Genomic DNA, 23,480 nt, shown 5'->3' with positions numbered 1-23,480 from the left:
GTAGAAGCATATGGGAGAAGCCATATGCTTAACTCATTAAAACTACACTGTATATATACCTTCTTTCAAGTAATATCTTTCATTAAGATATGTGTTTCTTTTTTGTTGTTTTTATTTTAATTCCAGTTAGTTAACATACAGTGTTAGATCAGTTTCAGGTGTACAATACAGTGATTCAAAAATTCCGTACATCGCCCGGTGCTCATCACCACAAGTGTACTTCTTAATCTCCATCACTTATTTAACCCATCCTCCAACCCCACCCCCCTTCTGGTAACCATCAATTTGTTCTCTGTAACTGAGAGTCTGTTTTTTGGTTTGTCTCTCTTTTTTTTCCTTCACTCATTTGTTTCTTAAATTCCACATATGAGTGAAATCATATGGTATTTGCTTTTCTCTATTTCTCTTAGCATTATATCTCTAGCTCCATCCATGTCATTGCAAATGGCAATATTTCATTCTCTTTTATGGCTGAATAATATTCCATTATATATATGCCACATCTTCTTTATCTATTCATCTATGGATGGGCACTTGGGCTGCTTCCATAATTTGGCTATTGTATATTGTTGTAGCTATAAACATCAGGGTGTAAATGTGACTAATTTTAGAAGAGTTGTTCTTGGGATAGTTAAGTAGAGAGCTATATAAATAAAGACATATACTAATGGACACTCTATTCTTTTTGTTTTCATTTGTGTTGCTGCAGGTTTTTTTTTTCTTTGAGGAAACATCCACAGCATTCATTGATATTTGAACTAGAGAGTATATATCCCACCTTTCCTATTTTATGAAGATACAGAATCCTATCTGTTGGGGGAAAGTGGCTAAATGTTGCCTTTAGACCAAAAGAAAACAAAACAATTAGTGTTATTGAAGATTGTGTTAAACAGGAACTCATACTCTGTGGAAAATGAATTAGTATGAAGCTTTTGGGAAGCCATTTAGCAATATGCACGGAGACTTAAAATATTGGTGTCTTTTGACTGAGAAATTCTACTTCAGAGAATTTCTTGTAAATGAATAATCATAAATATAGAAAAGCCTTATGGATACTGGAGTTTATCACAAAACTAATTATAATGGAAAAATAGGAAACAATCTAAATGTCCATCTATAAGATGATGGTCAACCAATTGTTGTGTAGCCAGTGAGAATACATAGTAGGAGTATAACATCACATACAAAATGCTTTTGATACAGTGTTCAGTGGTGAAAACTGTGGTTTAGAACATTGTTTATTCAGTATGATTATAAGTTTGTAAAATCTGCTTGGACAAATGAAAGTGTAGGCAGTGACTTATCTTTGGATGGTGAAACTATATAATTTTCACTTTCTTTTATAGCTATTTCAAAATTATCTTCAATGATCATGTATATTTTTATAGTGAGGAAAAAGAAAGTAATCCTTCTACCTTCCCACTAAAAATATTACTCTTCTTACAGCTTTAAACATCAGTAGTAAAAGTGCAAGCATTGGAATAAGACTTTCGCAAAACAACATTGTGGAGCATGGATTCTCTATCAGAAGAATTTTTTACAAGGTAAGGGATTGGTTGGACAAAAAGCAACCACATTTGTTGCATCTTGAAGACACAATATTTGTCCTTTCCACATAACTTTGGGAAGCTAGTGTGATTGAGATGCCCTTATGCTTGGAGATGATTTAGCAACTTTGATTAGTGGGTGAAATGTAATTACAGAAAATTTCTCTTAAGGACCACACTCTAGCTAAAGAGTTAAGAAGTGAAAAATGTGCTACAGCTTGCTACATGTGGGCATTCTCACCAGAGTAGATTAATGTGATCTGTTAATTTATTTTATAAGCATTTACTGTAATGCTTATAATGTAAAGTACCTCCTTGGGACTTAGTAAAGGCAGACAAAATTTTGGGTACTTAGAATTATAATGTAGTAGGAAGATATATAAAAAGTTATATCTTTAGGCAAAATGCATGGCTCTAGTAGAAAGGAACAATAATGATAGACTGGGGTTGAGTGGGTTTCCACGAGATGACACTCAAACTGAACATTAAAGGGTAAGCATTTTGATGTATGTAGAAATGGAAGGAAACAGCAAGAAAAAAAGATAAATGATTGGGAGGATTTCAACTGTCTTCTAAGTTTAGCTTTATTTTGGGCAGAACCAATGACCTTTTAAAAAGAGAAAGGAAATTTTACACTGTATTTTGGAAAGACTACTTATTGATGGTGAGAAGGAAGAGACAACAAAATATAACACTAGTAATAGTTCAGGAAGAAGCTGATGAAGGCTTGCAATGGTAGGAATAGAAAACAGAAGGGATTTATAGAACTAGAATCAACAGAATTCTGTGACTGCTTAAATATGAGGAAAGGGGCAAAAGAGAAAAAGAGATGACTCAAAGGTTTCTAATGACCAGGAGGAGATATGTACCATTAACTAATATGGGGCTCAAAAATGGAGACAGGTTTAATGTGTGCATGAGAAAGAGAGGACAGATGATGAATCAGTTTTGGACATGAGGAAATTGAGGTGTTGGTAATATATCTTAAGTTGTGGAAATTGAGTAGATGGTTAGAAATTTGTAGTAGTAATGTCAAAAAGCAAGGCCGGAGGTATAGATTCAGGGGTTATTTGGTTGGGTGCTGTTAGAATTCATGAAAGTTGGCTTATTTTTTTATTCATTCATCCAAGAAATATTTGAGTGCCTACTTTATGTCCAATATTGGAATAGAGACTTGGAGGTTAAGTAGTGAATAAGAAGGGCCTGATCCCCATCTGAGAGGGCTTGTTTATATATGGACATAAATGAAATTGACTTAAGTAGAAAATGTAGTAAGAAAAAGAGAGGGATAAAAATGGAACATTAGTGGGGTGCCTGGGTGGCCCAGTCAGTTAAGTGTCTGACTCTTGGTTTCGGCTCATTGGTTGTGGGATCGAGCCCTGTGTCGGGCTCCACGCTTGGCGGGGAGTCTGCTTGAGATTCTTTCCTTCTGCCTCCTCCCCTGCCTCTCTCTCTCTCAAATGGATAAATAAACCTTTAAAAAAAAAAAATGGAACATTAGTATATATACTATGTATATTTCAGGATATATCGTTATAGCAGAACTTCAGCTCCTAATAGCAGAACAAAGCATATAGGTGGTAAAAGTAGCAAAATAGCAAAAGAAAAATACTAGTCTTGTGTCTAGTTCTAGCTTTGCTACTTTCTAGGTGTATAACTTAAAAACAAGTTATATAACCTCTCTGGACATCAATTATCTTAATGTATAAAGTGACTGCCGTAGATGACTGTGGATGTACCTACTATTCTAATATACCAGGAGCATGGTTTGATACTGTTAATCTACCTAGTTTGTATTAAACATTATTAAAATAATAAATGAATGTGGTGAATGACAGGAAGAGGTGTAGCCAGTGGTAGAAACTGAGAAGTGGAGGGCTAGGAGGAGAACCAGCAGCAGCAAAGATTGCAGAGGTTTTCAAGGAAGGTTGGAAGGTATGATGGGCAATGTTAAATGATGCAGGAAGACCAGGTAGAATGAAGAACTAAGACAAAGCTGTTGAAATAACAAATAGTAGGATTTCATTAGTAACCTTTAATAGAGCAATTTTAATGTTGGGGAGGGAATGAGGATTAGTTAAGTTCACATATCAAAATTTGTTAGAGAAACTATGGTGAATATAGCAGCCCACGTTCCACACTTGAATAAGAAGCTCTAAAGTAGGGTTTGGACATCTGGATGGTTCAGAAGCTTCACAGGTGATTTTAATATGCATCTGGGACTGAGAACTGTTGGGTTGAGGAGTGAATGATCATGAAATAGAGTGAGCAAGAAGGGTATATATTTGGGAGCTTTTTGTACTCTTCCACAAACCGCTGGAGAGGCTTCAGAACACTGCTGTGGTATTTTTCGTTCCTTGAAAACACAAAGTTCCTTGTGTTCCTTTTTGGAATGGGGCTTAGAAGTGGATGAAAAGACAGTTAAGAGGGTTTTTTTTGCCATGACATTTTAAAGAGCACTGAGAACCATCTTGTGAAATATTGTTTGTGTGTATAAATCACCTTTTGTTGAAACTTTCACTGTGTGGATAATACTATACTATTTATCTGTCCCAGTTTCCCCTGATAAAATCAGTAGGCACATAGTGGATGATAAATGATTGTCTAGGAAATGAATACATAAATGTGAAGTAAGATAGGATGATAGGATGATTTTTATAAAGTACAATGCTGAGTAAATCCATTGATATAAGTTTCTCACCTCAGTTTTATCTCTGCTATTGTATAGAATTAAGATCATATAAATCCTATATGATCCTATGTTATGGTTCTTATATTATGGGCCCTATATCATGGTTCTTTATGTAGGCAAAAGCAATTTTATAAATAATTTTTTTAGTTCTGTATGTAACACTGCATATGTTCACATTTCAAACCAATGTCAGAAGCAAAACTTGTCAAGTTATTCCTTTTTACAAAAATAGTTAATTTTTAAATATGATATTCTCTCTCAATTTAAAAAAATCATTTTGGAAAACTGGATAACTGTAAGGCCAGGAACCTGAAACAAAAAATAAATAAATAAAAGGATCTGCATAAGATAGATCCTTTCCAAACCTTTATTATCTTCATAAACGCATGCACACACACAAAACATTAGCCTTTTTAAGACCCTTTTTCCTTTACATTGCTATAAAGTTAATTTTTTCCCATGATTTTGGTATATCGTGTGTCTGTTCAAGATAAGTTTTTTATATCAGCTGTTCTGTTTACCACCAGCCAGTAAGGGCAGAGCATACCTTTTACCCTTTGAGTCCCTAAAGGTATGATACCTACCACTATTATCGGTCTTGATTTGAAACACATTGTTTACACTTTTGAACTTTCAGACAGATTCACTTGTTAGATTCTTTACTACTACAATTTGTGTTCTTTGTAAGGAGATACCCTGAATACACCTTTCTTTTTCATTTAAAGTAGGGATCCAACTGTGGAGGAGCAGACTAAGAAAGAAATCAAGAATAAGGTAGAAAAATCTACTGACCAACTGGTAAGAGAAGAGTTAATTTTCATTAATTGTTAATTAGTAATGAGTAATTATATATGCAATGTAATTCTAAATCTAGTCAGTTTATTTATCTGTTAAGAATTTGGAGGTGACTCTCCTTCATAAGTAAAATTATGGTCATAATTAAATCTCTCTGATAATTGATAATTCTGTTATTATAAGCACGAATTCTCACTTTAAGTTAAAACTAGTAGGTGATTGAATTGACTTGCCCAGAAACATCACAGTAATCAATTTTAAGAAATCCCTTACTTGTCTTTTAAAAGCAAAATCCAAACAAAATGAGAACTATGCCCATACCAAGAAAACACACACACAGAATTTTATTTAGTAAATTTCAGAGTTGTTTTGAAATTCTCTTTCCTGTTTTTATCATCTTTACTGTTAGAAATTCCAGTTCAAAATGAAAGATAATAAAGTATGCATTAATATAAGGTTTATATTGCCAATGACAGTATATTTTATGGTAGCTTAAAAAATATGTATATATACACACATATATGAATATCACATGTGCTTATATTTAATGAAGGATGGATGAAGAGCTATTTGGATTTTTTTAGTGCAATTTTAACCTTACACATAGTTTAATGTGATTATTGGTGTTCACTGTAATAAATTTTATAAAGGTTATCTAGTAACGAGAAAATACATAAACATAAAATAGTCATATTCACCTGCATGAGGTTATCACTGTAAAAAATGTTGCAGAGAAAATACAATATATGCAGATGTACATAGGGATGTACACTTGAGCCAGGGAGGATTAGATCCAGAAAATACATTTCTAAATATGGAATTGGAAATACGGAAGTCAAAGGAGGGGAAAACTTTGACCTGAATTTGGTTTAGAGGCTAAATTAATTTTGCGAAATGGATTGAGCATCAAATATTTTGATAACTGGCTTAAAAAATTGTACTTAGACAATTTATGACCACTGACTTAAAAAATTGTATTTATAATAAGATGAAAATATTTAATAAGCATGAAGTTTATGGTATATCCTACTAAAAATTTTTATTCATGCCATAATCTTGCTTGTGTATCAGTTTGGTGATTAACATTAGGATTTTGTGGTGACTTGACTGCAGAACTGACTGTTAGTTTGAAATGTATGCACTACTGACAGTGGTCATTCTTTTGAAGGGTTTGTCTAGTTACATTGTGGAAGCTTTTTAGTTTTTCGTAAACTTTCTGAAAAATTTCAAACCTACAGCAAAGTTCAAGAATAATAAAATGAATACTTATATACCCTTTGCTGAGATTTAGCAAACTATTAACACTTTCCTACATTTTGGATATAATTTTCATATAATGAAATATAATGTAAGGTTATTTGTTGGGTATTGATGGGGATGGAGGAATCTTAATTTAAGACTCAAACCCAGAAGGGGAGAGTAGGCAGATAGTCCTACTTTGGACTTTATTGATTCCTAGTCACTTTCCTGGGTAATTGCGGTCCGTTAGACCTGACTAATGGTCAAAGAGTCACCCCCTCCCTGCCCCCAGGGCATTTTCAGTGACTCAAGCTTTACATGGCCTCCATAATAAAAAGCTGTCTTTTCTGATTTTCAGAGGTCAGCATCAACTTATTCATATTCCCAAAGTTTAAACAGGGTATAGGAACTGTGGTATCTTGTTAAGGTTTGAAGGAAGTCCATCATCCATGTGTTCCAGGTGCTTCTCCATTGCCCACCCATTCCTCATAACTAATGTTAATAGACAGTCCAGCAGGACTTGACTATATAGCTATTGATTAGCCATTAATGATGGCTTATTAAGTCCGTAAGAATGAGTTCCTGTAGACCCAAGATTAGTATGACTTAGCTCTGACTGAATTAAAAGTCATTCTGCTTTACTACTTTGTTTATAATTTAAACTATTATAGTTCTATTTATTTTCAGTATGCTGTGTGTTTAGTAACTAAAGCATCAGTCACGTATGTAAAAAGTACTCTTAGATCTAGCTTTCATATTATTATGTAGACTAATCTATGTAATATTTTAAACTTAGCATTTTTTATGCCTTAAGTGGGTAAATGCATTCTGTGTATTTCTCAAGGGCAACCATTTTTTGAGGCCTAATTCACATTTAAGCCTTAAATTGTAGATATTTCCCTATTTAATATCTTAAATATATAAATATAATATATTAAATATTTAGATATTTACCTATTAAAAATGGTATAATTATCCCTATTTTAGAATATTTAATTTATAACTTCCAAATGAATTTATGATGGCCTTCTGTATATTAAAGCTTCCTGAGTTTTGGTCTTAAATTTCCTGCTATATTTTAAGTTCCTTGAAAGCAGAGAGAACGTCTTATTCTTTTTTTTAATTAAAAAAAATTTTTTTTAAGATTTTATTTATTCATTTGAGTGAGAGAGACAGAGAACACACAAGCGGGGGGAGAGGCAGAGGGAGAGGGAGAAGCAGACTCCCCGCTGAGTCAGCCAGGAGCCTAATGTGGGGCTTGATCCCAGGACCTGGATATCATGACCTGAGCTGAAGGCAAACACCTAACCATCTGAGCCACCCAGGCACCCGAGAATGTCTTTTTCTTACTTGGATTTTCTATCGCTCTGTCACAGTTATCTACCTATAGTATATAAAGGCACTTTTTTTGTTGTTTTTTTTTTAAAGTAGGCTCCACACGCAGCATGAAACCCAATGTGGGACTTTAAACTCCTGACCTTGAGATCAAGACCTGAGCTGAGATCAAGAGTTGGACACTTAACCGACTGACTCACCCAGGGGCCCCACTCTTTGTTCTTTTTTTTTAATATTTTGGCTGGTCTTAATATTAGAGTAATAAGAATATGTATAATTGTGTAAATTTTTAATATTATCTTCTAGGGTAAACAAGAAAAGGACACACCTGCTGATCTTGTCCCTGTTAACTTACTATTGGAAGTGAAGAAATTATTGAATGCAATTAATACTCTACCAAAAGGTGTGGTCCCTCACGTTAAGAAGTTCTTACAAGAAAATTTTTCCTTCCAAATTATGCAGGTAAGATTATAATTTGTTCTTTGGGGTCGAAGTACAGCTCTTTCTATATGACTGTCCAGAGAAAACATACTATGTTCCTTTACTCTCACACTACTACTACACTGACGATACTTCTGACACTAGATGTGTGGATTTATTCCCACATCAACCAGTTCTCCTACACTAACTGGGTATCCAGCAAGTCCATTCAATTCTGATACTGTCTACCTAGAGTTAGTATCAGATCCCAGAAGTTAAGGGCTCAGTCCCACAAATCTGCTCTGACTTCAGACACACAGTCATTTGTCCCCGATACTTGTGACCAGCTGGCTATGGATTGAGGTTCTCATGACCCCTTCTTGGGTTTAGTAATTTGCTAGTATAGCTCACAGAGCTCCAGGAAACACTTACTTAATATTTTCCAATTTATTACATAATAAAGGCTATGATAAAGGATTTAAAAAACAGCCAAATGAAGAGATACATAGGGCAAGGTCTGGAAGGGTCCAAAGTATAGAAGCATCTGTCTCTGGAGTTGGGGTGTGCCACTCCTCTGGCATTTGGATGTGTTCACTAAGTTGGAAGTTCTCTGAACCCCATACTTGAAGGATTTTTATGGAGGCTTCATCATATAAGCATGATCAATAATTAATTAAATGCCCAGCCCCTCCCCCTCTAGGAATGGGGGATAGTGCTAAAAGCTCCAAGCTTCTAATCATGGCTTGGTGTTTCTGGTGACCAGCCCCTATTCAGGGGCCTATGAGAGTCACCTCATTAGAACAAAAGATACTCCTATCACCCAGGAAATTCCAGGGGTTTTAGGAACTCTGTGTCAGGAACCAGGATCAAAGACCAAATATTACCAGGAACTAGGAACAAATATCCATGTATATATTTCTTATTATTTCACAGTGACTCTTTCCCTCTTTTCCTCCCTCCCTGCCTTCCTTCCCACAGCAGTGCAGCTAAAGTCTTGAAATCTCCATCTTACTTTTTGTGAAGGGCTCTGGTGTCAGCTTTGACTGTAGACTTCTATTAAATAGAGTTAGTTGGTGCTAGTCTTTGAAGAATAATGGTGGTAATGTGGGTTAGTAGCTAGTAAGCCACCGTTGACTATAAGGTCTAGTGTTTATTCTTATTCTATTAATAACCCATAACATGCCACCCTGGGACAGGGGATTGCTTTTGGTGTTTCTAATTTGTAAAATGTTGACAAATTTTTAAAAAATGTAAGATAAAAACAATGTCCAAAGCTTGTTTATTTATAAGTAAAATAAATACTCTAGAGAATATATTGTAGATTTCTGTCTTGGAATTAGTTTTTTTTTATAATTTATGAAACTTTCAGCACAAGATGGGTATCAGTTCTTAAATGAATGGAGTTTTTCGAAGTTAAAGAAAATGTTCTCATTTCTTTGTAGCCTTTAGTTGGGGGCAAAACACCATAGGTTATGATTAAAAATTCAAACAAATATCCAGAGACTTTACATACAATTATAACCTTAACTGAGATAATTTACCAGTATGAATTCTGGTTTGAAACTGTGGAATAATGCCACTATTTCCCTCCTATCTTTTGGAAATTACCCAGAAACAACAACAACAAGAAATAGAAATCAGTAGCCTTCCTATATGCAAACAATAGCCAATTAGAAGGTAAAAATGAAAGAAGAATATTAGCAACCAAAAAAGTAAAATACCTAGGAAAACACGTAAGAAATATACAAGATATAAACTAGTGTTTCTCAAAGTTTTTCCTAGGCCGCCTACATGAGACTATCTGAACTCCATACTAGTCCTAAAGAATCAAAATCTCTGGAGGTAGGTCTGGGAGTCTGCATTTTAGCAAGTATCTACACACTGATTTTCTTCACATTAAGTTTAGAAATCAATACTCTATATTGAAACTATAAATGAAGGTTTCTAAAACTCTAATAAAGGTAAGAAAAGAAGACCAAATAGAACGCAGTACATGTAGGAAGATACAGTGTAATAAAGCTTTCAATTTTCCCTAAATTAAAATTTGTAAATATCACATATTAAAAAGTGACAAAAGGGTTTTTGGAGTTGTTATTACTGAAAGCTAATCCCAAAGTTTAGATGGGAAATAAAAGGAAGGCTAGCCAAGAAAATTATAAAAGAGAAGTGTAGGGGAGAAGGGCTGGGAATTTGCCCACTTAGATATTAAAACTTACTATGAAGCTCTCATAACTACAAGATTGTATTACTTGCTATTGACTCTATGGACAAGTCTAGAAAATAGAAGGGAAATTCCAGAAGTTGACCCAAATGCATATAGAACTGTTATGTATAAGATGACAACATTGATAATACTAAAGGGGAATTGGACAAATTAAGAATCCCAGTAGGAGATTTTAACATGATCTCTTGATAAGTGATACAACATGAACACAAAATTAGTGGAACCAAAGCAAACTTGATCTAATTCACACACACACACACATACAAACACAAAACACTACACCCATTCTGCAGTGGCAGAATATATATACTTTTTAAGTGCACACAGAACATTTACAAAAATTTACCATGTGCTAGTCACAAAGCAAGTCTCATCAAATTTCAAAGAATCATAACATGTAGAGCATGTTCTCTAACCACTAGAAATCAATACAGAAAGATAAACTTAAAAAATCACTGTTCTTAAGATGTACCTCTAGGTATACCCATGGGTAAGAAAAGAAATGACAGTGGAAATTAGATAAATTTTTGAACTGAATAAAAAATATATATCAGAGCTTGTGTTATAAGTAAAATATGTGCTTCAAAAAATATTTATAGCTTGAAATGCAAATATTAGAAAAAGCAAATTTGAGTATCAATCATCTAAACATAAAGTTCAGGAGATTAATGGAAGAACAGCAAATTAAAAACAAAGTCAAAAGAAGGAAGTAGTAAAGATATCTGTCTATTGAAATAGAATAAGAAAATAAAATAGAGAAAGTCAATAAAGCCAAAACTTGTTTTATAAAATTGATAAATTCCTGGTAAGAATCTTAAAAAGGCAAAGATAACCCAAATCATGAATGAACATGAAAACATCAAAACTAATTCCATAGTCATCTAAAGGATAATAGAGAATTCTGCTACTTGCAGTGGCTGCCTGAGTTGGTTTAGAGCAACCTTCCTTAACTGGACAAAGTCTTTGTTTAGTAATGTGCTTTTCTAGCAGATCACTTAATTCAACTGGGGATTGAGGTGATTCTAAGCTTCTGTTTTGTGAAGAAGGGTCTATTTATGCTTTACCTTTTGTAGTAGATACTATCAGTGCCCTGCACATAACCCTTGGCCCCTTGGCCTCTTATTTCAGTATGCTCTGGACAATTTCCAGTTTTCAATGTCTATTTCTCTATGCCTTAAGGCTTTTTTTCCCCCTGGAACTACAGAAGACCTGTACTTCTCATGGCAGTTCGGAAGTCCCAAGGAATTAATACTCCTGCATCACCCCATCACCACTCAGTCAATAAGCCTTGGGAGTTGTTCTGCAAATATCCCAGTTTTCTCTCCCTTGGAGTTGAATAATATGGAGGCTTGTGTTTTTCACTGTTTTACTGAGTTTCTCTGTTGTGTATCTAGCCACCCATTGTGGATAACTAAATAACACACCCTGTGGGGTACCTGGATGACTCAGTCAGTTAAGTGTCTGACTCTGGATTTCGACTCAGGTCATGATCTCAGGGTTGTGAAATCGAGCCGTGTATCAGGCTCCATGATGGGCATGGAGCCTGCTTAAGATTCTCTCTCTTCCTCTCCCCCTGACCCCCACTTCCCTCTCTTAAAAAAAAAAAAAAAAAAATAACATACCTATCAATTTAAAGCCTGTTTTCCCTTCCCTGTATCACATTTCTATTCCCCTACCATTGTTCTCTGCACCTCCCAAATAAACTACTTGCATTCAAGCTGGAACCAAAACTGACACTCTTACTCTAAGGGTATATTTCTTCAAGGTCCCAACAAAAGGATGAAGTGTTTTCCAGGGTCCCTCATCCTTGATAGGTAATGCATTCTGTTTTTCCCCCCAGCTTTGTAAGTTGGCTAAAAACTGCCTAGCATCCCAGCTTCTCAGCCACAACTGAAAATGGCAATTGCCTTAAGGAGAAAAGTGGCTACAAAAGTCAATCTCATGTCTCTAGGCTTTCCTTCTCTCTGAATGTTGGCCCCAGAGATTTTCAATGCCTTGGTAGCTTTCTGTTGCTTTCAAAAAATAGTTTTTATATCTTCTCCAGCTTTTTTAGTTCTAAAGGAGGTGGAACTTCAGTGTTAGGTTTTATATGCTTACTCAAATTCAACAGTTACTGTTGAGTAACTGGTTGGGTAAATGAGTCTGGAATTCAAGTGATAGTTCTGAGCTGGAAATACAAACTTGGAAACTGTCCAAGTAGACATTATTTAAAAACATTATTTAAAAACATGACAGTGGATTACTTTAGGGAATGTATGTGTTGATGGAGAAGAGGTTCATTAATTGAGTGCTGGGGAGACAAAGTATCTAGCTATCTAGGAGAAAAACGAAGTATTGTATATAAGAAACCATGTTAAGAAAGTGTAGGTTAAACTTTCCACACAGATAATACATTGTTAAACACATAATGGAATTTAAGTGAAGCACTTGTAGGTACAAGGCACTGAGAAATGGACACAAAGATAAGACATAGTCCTCCTTTTCATTTCATCCATATAAATAACAAAGTATGGTGTATAATAAATCCTATATTAGTTTTGTTCCAATCAGATTGCAGCTTAAGATGCCTTGCCCTGGTGTTGGAATTAAGTCAGCATTCTTACAGGTCAGGGCTGGAAGGAAAATTTTAGCCATGCTTAGAGAACAGAAAGTATGAGAATAAACTGAGATTACCACTTTCCTCTAAAGTAGGAGTGGATGTGGCCAACTCTTGGCAGGCATAGGAATGCTGTTTAAGTGTTTTGAGGAAATAGTTACAAAGATTTGTCAGACTACTCAAAATCAAACAAATGAGAGAACAGTTGTATCTGGGTGGTATAGATTTTTATTTTTATTTATTATTTGATTATTTATTTTAGAGAGAAAGTGGGGAGGGGGAAAGGGAGAGAGAGAGAAGCAGACTCCCCGCTGAGCGAGGAGCCCAACTTGGGGCTTAATCCCACAACCCCTGAGATCATGACCTGAGCCAAAATCAAAAGTTAGATGCTCAACCAGCTGAGCCACACAGGTGCCCTGATAGTGTGGAGTTTTAGAAAATCATTTCCAGATTTTCTACGACTAGCGTGTATTACTTGTATAATAAAAATGTATGTAGATATTTGCTTTAAGTTAAAGAAATTTTTGACCAAATTATTTCCACAGAGAGAAGTTGCAGCTAACAGCCAGAATGGGGAGGAAATTGTTCCTGTTCTGACTTTACGTTTCTTGATAACACAACTGGAAGCAGCGCTTAGGAACATTCAGGCCACTAATTATACTGTAAGTGTTTGAAAGTTTGAAATAGTGGACTTGGACAACATTTTCCAATGAGAGGGTAGCCAGTGCAATCCTTGTTTTAAGGTATAGACCAATTTGTATTTTCCTTTTACCTCTGGAAAAAAGGTATGCATAAATTGATTTCCTTCCTCTGTCTTGTACTTTATGACTGCATCTCTGTAATGAGCCGAATCTAGTCCCCTTCCCTACCATAAAATTGTTCATCTTAAATGAAGAGAAACTTGAACTAGTAAACACGGGCTTTCCCATTTGAAACGGAGAGTTATAAACTTCAGAAATTACTCCTTCCTTTCCTCCTAGTTATTAATCAACTCCTGATATTTCTATATTTGTAAAAATTGGAACTTCTGTTATCTGTTAATGAGTACTCATGTGAGATAAAATTGACAAGATATGCTTAATATGTTCAGTATCAAATGATACTTTAGAAATAAATAGAAAATCTAAGGAAAAGTGAAACTGGCATCAAAAATCAGAACCAATAGTATAGGACAGTAAAAGGAAAAAATCAGTTCTTTGAATGCTTTGGATTCGTAAAGTAAACTAAGTTTCGCACACATGTAGAAGATGGATTAGCGTTATCTTCAAGAAAGAACTACCTAGGTACCAACCAAGGTAGCCGAAGACACCAAATCCCTAAGATGTACAAGGAAGTGGAGAAATCATCTTTGTTTAGTACTCTCAGGATGAGGGTTCTAAGCGGTGATATATACCACCCTAAAGGAGTTCTCTACATGGAGTCAAAGAGGTAACAAAAGGGAGTTTGCATTAACAAGTATTCCCAAAAACCTCTGGGATGCTAAAGATCTCTTTCTCCCACTAACCAGGTTGCCAAGCAGTAAAATAAATGAATATAAAATCAACATTAACAGATGCTGACTGTTTAGTCTGCTGTATTTAGGCATTATTTCAAAAATGAGTCTTATATAAGGAAATGGAGGAGATCCCTCTCTTGGTAGCATTGTTGAGCAGAATTGGAATTGTCATGATCAGAGCAGCCTACTGCTGTATCTCCCTGTTCCTCAAGACTGCCAAGGATAGGTGGGGCAACTTCGTTGTAGGAGGTGGTGTGAGGGCAGGGGACAGTTGTCAATAATATCTCTATATCCATTTAGTTCCAATACTTGGAATAATCCCTGCTATTGGTGGGGGGGAAGGTGGGAAGGAAAGGGCAGAGCATACTGGTTAGAAATGTACTGCCTACATCTCTGAATTCCTGAGTTCTTTACCTTGTACTTGTAATTGTAGCATTACCACAATTCCACATTTTATCCTCAAAGTGTTCTTTTTAGGGTTGTATGAGCCAAAGGCTCAGTCATATTATTTATGAAGCCAGTTTTTTTTTTAAGTTACAAAATAATAGTTTACACTTCTTTAATGTTTGCTATATGACAGACACTTTGTAAGGATTAGCTCATTTACGCTTTGAAAGCACCCCACCTCATTATTCCCATTTTATAGATTTGAAACTGAAGCATAGAGGTTAAACAACTTGCTTAATTCATCAGGTAGTAAGTAGTGGAGTCAGGATACAAACCCATGTAGTCTTGTGTTAAGTGTCTATTCTGTGAACTGCATTTTACCATCTCTGCAAAGATGGGAATTTTAAGATGGAAACCAGTTAGATGTTAGTTACATGGGTTCATTGAGAGCAAATACACATGTCTATTTCCACTGAGATCAATTTGAAGCCAAACTTCTAACTCCAGCCAGTTACCTCATAAATGTGTACTGTTGGCCATGAGAACTCTGCTAGGTAAGAGAATACAGTTAGATCAGTAAAGAAGAAAACTTATATCCTGTAGATGCTTATCATCCCTGTGTACTTGAAAAAAAATCTTGTTTATAGTATGGGACAGTCTCATTGTAAAAAGTTAATGTGACAAAAGATACAGTTATGATTTTCAGTTAGTAGAGAGCTTATGAACAGAATGTATAATAATTTTCTTCATGGACAATTTTTAAACTTTTTGAGGTAATTTTAGATGCACAGAAGTTGCAAAAATATAGCTATAGAATACAAAAGTGCAGAGAGGTCTTGGCATACCCTTCACTCAGTTTTCCTCAGTAGTTACAGGTTACATAACAATTTATGTTATCAAAACTAGGAAGTTGGCATTCGTACAGTGGGTGTTGGGTCTGGAGTCTCCAAGACCCACCCCCATATTCAGAAGGACTCAGGGTACTCAGAATATAGTTGTACTCATTACTACTTCTGTATGGAGATCTTAGCCATTTGTAGCATGTGGGGGTGGGAGGGGGAAGGAGACAATAAATCCTGATGGCTTCCATTTTCGTTAATCAAACTCTAATGTTTTATTTCGAGATTATCAACTATCCTTTTTCTTCAGGGTCAAATTGTCAAATACATCTAAAATGTATTTGCTGTTGTTCTTACTAGATGATTGACAATATAATGATAATTTTTACTATTTTTAATAATTACTAAGTAGGCTTAAGATATTTTTTATTCAACTAATTAACATATAGTGTATTATTAGTTTCAGAAGTAGAGGTCAGTGATTAATCAGTTGCATATAACACCCAGTGCTCATTACATCAAGTGCCCTCCTTAATGCCCATCACCTAGTTACCCCATCCCCCCACCCACCTCCGCTCCAACAACCTTCAGTCTGTTTCCTATAGTTAAGAGTCTCTTATGGTTTGTCTCCCTCTCTGATTTTGTCTTTTCTTTTTCCTTCCCTTCCGCTATGATTCTCTTCTTGTTTCTTAAATTCCACATATGAGTGAAACCATATGACTATTATCTTTCTCTGATTGACTTACTTCACTGTGTAATACCCTCTAGTTCCATCCATGTTGTTGCAAATGGTAAGATTTCATTTTTTTTTTGATAGGCCTAGGATATTTAATTAAGCTTGGTATACTGAAAAGTAGCTTAGTCTAAATAACCAGATATTTTTTTTTCTTTTAGGCACATCAGATTAATATTGGTTATTATTTGACATTACTGTTTTTGTATGGAGTAGCACTTACTGAAAGAGGAAAGAAAGAGGTATGTAGCATGTGTTATTTGTCCCTTGTAAATCTTCTTACACTCACTGACTTCATTTTGACAAAAGGTTGATTTTAGAAATTCTCTAAATGTTCATTTTGAAACGTTGGCTAAAGATCAAAGTTCTTTTGTAAATAAGTATTTGAATCACTGAATACATTATCTCTGTGTGATCACAGGTGCTAGGGTTAGAGATGTGAATAAATGACTACATGACTGTATCAATATGAAAGCTGCTCTGACTTCTCCAGTTTGGAAAATAATTATTGTAAAAGAAAACAAATGCTTTTTATATCAGCCAAACCTAGTTTTATGTTACTACAGGATTACACAGAAGCAGAGAATAAATTTCTAGTGATGAAGATGGTGATCCAAGAGAATGAAATTTGTGAGAACTTTATGTCTTTAGTTTATTTTGGACGTGGTTTGCTTCGTTGTGCTCAGAAGAGGTAAGGATTTTAATAAACGGGCAGATCTTGCCTTTCAACTTTTAGCATTGTGAAATGGGATAAAGTTTTTATAGTATACCAGATATCATGACATTTGTGCTCTACTGGTTCTTCTTCACCTGTTCCTATAGGTAATAATTTATTTCATGTATTTGAGAATATTTAAATATCAAACTTAACAGTTCATGGCAATAAAAGGCAGTGTAGCAAAGACATGAGGAACATAGGCTTTGGAGTCTGACAGACCTGGGTTTAAATACATTTTCTGCCATGTACCCTATCTATGACCCTGAGAAATGTAATGTTACTCAGCCTTATTTTTTCTTACCTGTAAAATGGAACTAATAATAGTGCCTACCTTATAAGGATGTTGCAGATGATTAAATAAGTGCTCAGAACACAAAAATGCTAGGTTTAATAAATAAATGATGATTATAGTTATTAATACTGTCACCAGTGGGAATAGATGTTTAAGGTATAAATGAGCTTCTAAAGCATTGAAAGGGTCCAGGTGCTGGGTTTGGGAAATACTGGGGATTACACATTTAGTGAAATTGTGCAGACTATCTATTTACTTCCTATATGGAGATCCTTAGCTTTTGTAGCATAATTTATTGATTTTTTTTTTTTAAAGATTTTATTCATTTATTTGAGAGAGAATGAGATAGAGAGAGCATGAGAGGGGGGAAGGTCAGCGGGAGAAGCAGACTCCCTGCCGAGCAGGGAGCCCGATGCGGGACTCGATCCCGGGACTCCAGGATCATGACCTGAGCCGAAGGCAGTTGCTTAACTAACTGAGCCACCCAGGCGCCCCTAATTTATTGATTTTATTTGCTAAGAATGTAGTATAGTCTAGAGATTGTGTGTGCTAAGTATTGGGGATATGAGAGTTTGCAAAATAGACAGTTCCTGTCTTCATGTAACTGATAGTATAGTGAAGTTTATAGACCTTAATCAAATAATCAGTTATACAAATAATTATGAAATATGATAAAGAGCTATGAAAGAAAATGCAATAAATAAATAGTCTTCACTGGACACCCAGTCCAGTTCTGGGAATCAGAAGTCTTCCTGAGGAAATCATGTGTGGCTGAGACTTTTGAAAGATGAATTTGGCAGCTGTGCCAATCCTTATGCAAGATTACTGCTGGGCCCAACCATGGGATTCCTAAAAGAGTCACCTCTGTGGGAGTTACCTGATTCTCTTGTAAGGTTTATCTTCTATCCTCTGGCATGCTTGTTTTTTACTTGTTCTACCCAGAAGACTTCCTGCTTCCCATTTACTAGCATGATGTCATCAATATAGTGGGCCAGTGTGATGTTTTGCAGAATTTCAGGATGGTCAGAATCTCTTTAGTCTATATCGTAAAGAGAATTCACATAGCTGTGAGACAAGACAAAGAATGTATACTGCTGTCCTTCCCTCAGATGTGTGAACTACTCTTTAGTCTCTTTACCGTTGGGCATTGGAGAGAATCTGTTTTCCATATCACTGATACCAGAAAGCCCAGTCACATGATAGCATCATTTACTTTCATCCTTGGCCTACAGAGAACAGTTACCACTGAGCTGCTCAAAGACACTGGTGCCTTTCTCACTGTGTATTTCTTAACTGCTTTAATGGATGGAGTGTCTTCTGGGCCTTTCCAGGGAGCTTTGTCTAGTGGTGGCTTCTTTGGTCTTATGTAGGAAGTCCATTCTAACATCCTTATCTCCCTGAGCTTTCTTCAATACCCTGCCAAAAAATTTCCAGCATCTCCACCTCAATTACTGTAAGCCATTGTTGGATCCAAGCTTGACGTAGCCTCAGCAGCATGTTGGCTCAGGTGGCTCAGGTGTCCTTGCTAGGAAAGTAAATCTTGAACTATGGAGGAGTCATCCCATATCAACATACACTTCCCTATGCAGCTGTGTCTGTGTGTTGGTTTGGCACTCTTAAGATCCACTCCCACATGTGTTCCTGCCAGTATATACTTGTCAAGTTCTGCAATTCTTGTGGTGAATCAGCTTTTCCTTTAGGGGCAGGGACTCTATTTTCCCACTTGGGCTCTGCTTATACCCGATCCTAGAGTTATTGGTCTGTGAGCAATGAGAAGAGATAGGAGAGGATCTTGAGAAGGAAGGGCTTCATCTTTTGATATATGCACCTTAGATGATATTTTGGCTTGGTCAGTAAAGGGATTCTGTACTCCTCTAGCAAAAAAAAAAGGGGGTCCTTGTCAGCCAGAGGGTTCAGGACAATTTAGAGGTTTCATTTAAATGTCCCCATTTCAGATCTCAGGGTCGACTTGTTTCCTATCAAAGCCCTGATTCTAGCATAACAGTCCTGCTGAGGCAGTGCTTTTAGTCTCTGCTGTTGTTCTACCCTTGTGATTAAATACTGGGCCTCATTTTCAGCACAGTCTGCCCTTACAAGATTAGTCTTGATAAAGGTTTTTTAAAATGTTACCATAGAGACCTTTTAGCTTTCACAGAGTGTCCTGAATTGGTAATAGTCCTGTCAAGGAGGTGCATTTGGTCTCTTTTGCAGTTTGTTTCACCTTGTGATTAAATCTGGCCTGATTTTTCAGTACAGATTATCTTTATGACTGTAGGAGATGAGAGCCTTTTTAAATGCTGCCATAGAGTCCTCTGTCTTTCACAGTGTGCCCTGAGTCAACAGTTGGCTGACCTGTGCCTGTCATTCTCTTTCTTCAAGGCTTCCAAGACAGTAGACAAAAGCCAACCAACTCTACAATCCCTTTAATTACCATGGCCCCCATACTGTTCAAGCTTGAGCTACTACATAATCTATTGCCTCCCCTTCCACCTGTATTTCATCCCAATCTACCACAGGTGAGAGTCCTAGCATTTGTATTTCTATAGCATGCCAGAGGTTATCACCACCCTACTTACCACAAAAAAAAAAAAAAAAAAGGGGGGGGTTGCTTATTGTCTTACTGGTAAACTATCTAGTTAGAGTCCCATTCAGACTAACCTTATTTTAAAATGCCTTGCAGATATAATGGAGGACTGCTAGAATTTCATAAAAGCTTACAAGAAATAGGAGATACAAATGATCATTGGTTTGACATAGATCCTACAGAAGATGAAGATTTACCTACAACTTTTAAAGTAAGAAATTGTTTAAGAACATTTCATCTGTGACTAATCAGAGTCATTTTTGATGAAGTGTGGTCTGTTCTAACTTTGTCATATTCTATAGCAAGCACATTCTTTTGTTGGAAATTAGCTTTTTATATAAGAAACAACATTGATTCCATTACCTAGTGCAGAATGTAAGATTCAGCACAGAGAGAAGTGAGGTGGCTGGGTTAGCAAATAACAAGATTTGTAATATATACAAACAAGATTAAAAGCTATACCAGTCCAGTACTTCACATGGCTAGAGCTAAATGTAATAGTTAATTCTTTTTACTAATTATATTTACCATTATTTTGTTGTTGATTTAAATTTAAAAAGTACTAAGATAACTTGAAAAACTTATTTCAGAAAACTTGAAAGATATAAAAGTGCTCAAAGATAAAATCATCCATATTTCTTCAAATGGAGAAACTATTAGTATTTTCATTTATGTCTTTCCAGACACACATGTATAAACACTTGTACCTTTTATTTTTAGTAAATTGGAATGATGTTATGCACATTGATGTGTAGTTTGGAAATACATACTGTGAATTTCCCAGTAGTTAGATTATTGTACAGTATGATTTTTTTTCATGGTCTATCATGTAACTGTGCTTTAATTTGTGTAACCAGTTTCCTGCTATTGAACATTTAGTTTATCCTAAACATTCCAGTTTTTCACTATTATGTAAAGTGATCTTTGTGCATTTCCCACATAATTCCAATAGGACAAATTTCTAAAGGTGGAATAGTGAATCAAGTCTTTACACATTTGTAAAGTTGTTGATATATATCTTCGTATTTCTTTTCAAAGTTTGTACCAGTTTGTGTTCTTTTTTTCTTTTTTTTTTAGAGGGAGAAAGAGGGCACACATGCGTGTGCACGTATGACCTGGGGGAGGGGCAAAGGGAGAGGGAGAGAATCTCAAGCAGACTTTGCACTGAGCAAGGAGTCTCACATGGGGCTCGGGGCTTGATCTCATGACCCTGAGATCATGACTAGACCCGAAATCAAGAGTCAGATGCTTAACCGACTGAGCCAACCAGGCACCCCACCAGTTTGTATTCTTAAGATGAAGTATGAGAGTTTCCATTTCCTCACACCTTCTTGGTATTCTTAATTCTGCGGTAATTTTTATCCATCTTTTAAGCCATATTAAAGTAACTTTTTAATTAGTTTAGTATGAAAATAGCTAAAGTAGGTTTCTCATAGTGTTTGAATGATCTCTTTCCAGACTTTTACTTTAAACCTTTCTAGATCCTTATATATTGGCTGAGTTGAAAGCCAGATCCATTCCTCAAAGCAGATGTTTTGAAAAAATACAAAATTCAGTTTTCTTGGAAGCTATAGCAACTCAAATTGTATAAACCTAAAAATATAGCTTCAAAATATATGGGACAAAAACTGGTAACACTAGAAGGAGAGATAGAAAACTCTTCAATCACAGAGTACTATTTTAACATAGCTCTCAGTAATCAGTAGAATAAGCAAACACTTTGGCATTTGTCAGGAAAATCACATGACTTTAAACCTAGACTTAATAATGATTTTATATATTATTTTTAACATTAAACTTTTGTGCTTGCCTAAAGCAGTCCCTACTTGGTCTTAGTTTTCTCTTTTTCCTCCTCCTTTTAAAATATTTTTCTTTATTATCCAAATATTTTTAGTGAATTTTTGTTTCCAGCAAAATAATAGTTTGTTAAATAATATTAAAGTTTGTTAAATAATATTAAAAGACTTAACATTAACAGTCTGTGGTCCATCATCTCTGATTGTAGTTCCTAACTAGAGACACCTTCTTCCAGCTCTCTAGGCATATTTCTTTGATATATCTGTATCTTTTGAAAAGATGTGTACTGCTTTTTATAATACTTCTCCATTTTAGATACTATCTTTTGACTTGCCACTGTGGCAGATGAGGAGGGTTTATTAGCTCTCTTATACATCCCCTTTATACATACGCTTCTCTTTCCCCATCCTACCAATAGTTATACATTTTTATTAAATTTGCTTTAGGGTTTTCTTTTATTCCTTGGATTAACCTTCACTTCTATGTAGAATCCTCTGTTTCTTAGATCTCAGGTTTTTCTATTTTTAGGTTTACTCCTTGTTCTGGTGTTACAACTCATTCAGCAGCTTCTTAGAGAAGGGTATGACTGGGAGGTAAATTTTTTGAGACCTTTCAAGTCTTCAAAATAATTTATTTTTTGCACACTTTATTTATGTCTTGCCTGGGCATAGAATTGTAGGTTGTAAATTATTTTCCTTCATGTTTTCAGAGTGTTTCTGTTATCTCCTTGCTTCCAGTATTACTTTTGAGAAATCTGATGTTCTGATTCTCAATCTTTTGCTTATAACCTGTTTTATTTTTTTTTTCTTTCTGGGAGTTTTTAGGATATTCTGTGTTCCCTAGTGTTCTGAGCTGTTTTGAAAATGTTCTGGGACATTCAAAAAATTTATTAGATGATTTTTTCATTTTATTTATGAAATGTTTGTTATTCAGATACTTGATATCTTTGACTAAATCTATGATTTTCTTGTTTTTTCCCCTATTTATTACATTTTATCTTTTTGTTTTATTTTCTAGGAGATTTTTCTCAACTGTAACTTTCTGCGTAGGCCTGATAATCAACCAGTGCACACTAGTGCTATCATATTAGTTGTTATAAGATTAAAATATTTATGTACTATTTCAAAAACAGTTGCTGCCATGGGTTTCTTGGGCACCCAGCCACCATTCCAGCTGCTTTGGACTTTCCACCAGCCCTCCCTCCCTGTACTTCTTTAAAATACAATAAAGGTTTAATGTCTGGTAGGGCAGAGTGCTTCAGTGACCCTGTTGTGGCTGTAGGCCAGCATGTTCTTAATCTGTTATGATTGGTGCCTGGTACCCCACCAAAAGTTTTGCTTCCCAGACATTGTGATTAGTTTTTTTAGGGCATTTAGAGGGCTGGCCTGTACCCCTTTATCCTAGGTGAGTTCTACCAAAGGCCTACCCTGCCCCATTTGCTCCTATCTTCATATATCCCCTTAGATAAACTCATCCTGTGGGGGGATATAGCAGGGTAGTGTCCTTTCATATGGTTATTTTTAACATTACCCTTGTTCCTATCCTTTTATTGAATTTTTAATTTTAATGATTATTTCAGCTGTTATCTACCAAGAGTTTCTGTTGTTACGAATGTTCCTTTTTTTTTTTTTTTTTTTTAAATGACAGTCTGTTTTTGTTTCATGAATGCATAATATATCAGAGGTAAATGTCAGCCAGATCCTGGAAGGCCTTATATAAGCCAAGTATGGGGTTCAGACCCTTTCTTGAAGTTAATATGAAACCCCTGAAGACTTTTAAACACTGGA

General features: G+C 35.5%; 1 protein-coding gene across 4 annotated transcripts in view; it reads left to right on the top strand.

The window, feature by feature from the left end:
- DZIP3 (DAZ interacting zinc finger protein 3) overlaps positions 1–23,480 on the top strand; it is a 96,778-nt gene that overhangs the window by 13,622 nt on the left and 59,676 nt on the right. For 2 of the 4 annotated variants that reach the window (XM_035000211.1, XM_035000214.1), the window contains exons 2-8: positions 1,447–1,544; positions 4,968–5,037; positions 7,915–8,070; positions 13,394–13,510; positions 16,464–16,544; positions 16,869–16,993; positions 19,993–20,107. In XM_035000211.1, coding sequence (XP_034856102.1) covers positions 1,513–1,544; positions 4,968–5,037; positions 7,915–8,070; positions 13,394–13,510; positions 16,464–16,544; positions 16,869–16,993; positions 19,993–20,107 — 696 coding nt within the window. In that variant the 5' untranslated portion in view covers positions 1,447–1,512. Of the gene's footprint in view, positions 1–1,446; positions 1,545–4,964; positions 5,038–7,914; positions 8,071–13,393; positions 13,511–16,463; positions 16,545–16,868; positions 16,994–19,992; positions 20,108–23,480 lie in introns of all 4 variants that reach the window. The other 2 variants (XM_035000212.1, XM_035000213.1) reach the window with 1 other exon arrangement.

Source organism: Mirounga leonina, unplaced genomic scaffold, assembly GCF_011800145.1.
Source record: "Mirounga leonina isolate KUSES-001 unplaced genomic scaffold, KU_Mleo_1.0 Mir_115, whole genome shotgun sequence".
NCBI classification, from domain to species: domain Eukaryota; kingdom Metazoa; phylum Chordata; class Mammalia; order Carnivora; family Phocidae; genus Mirounga; species Mirounga leonina.
The sequence above is the reverse complement of the archived record's forward strand: the minus strand, read 5'-3'. Positions and strand labels throughout refer to the sequence as shown.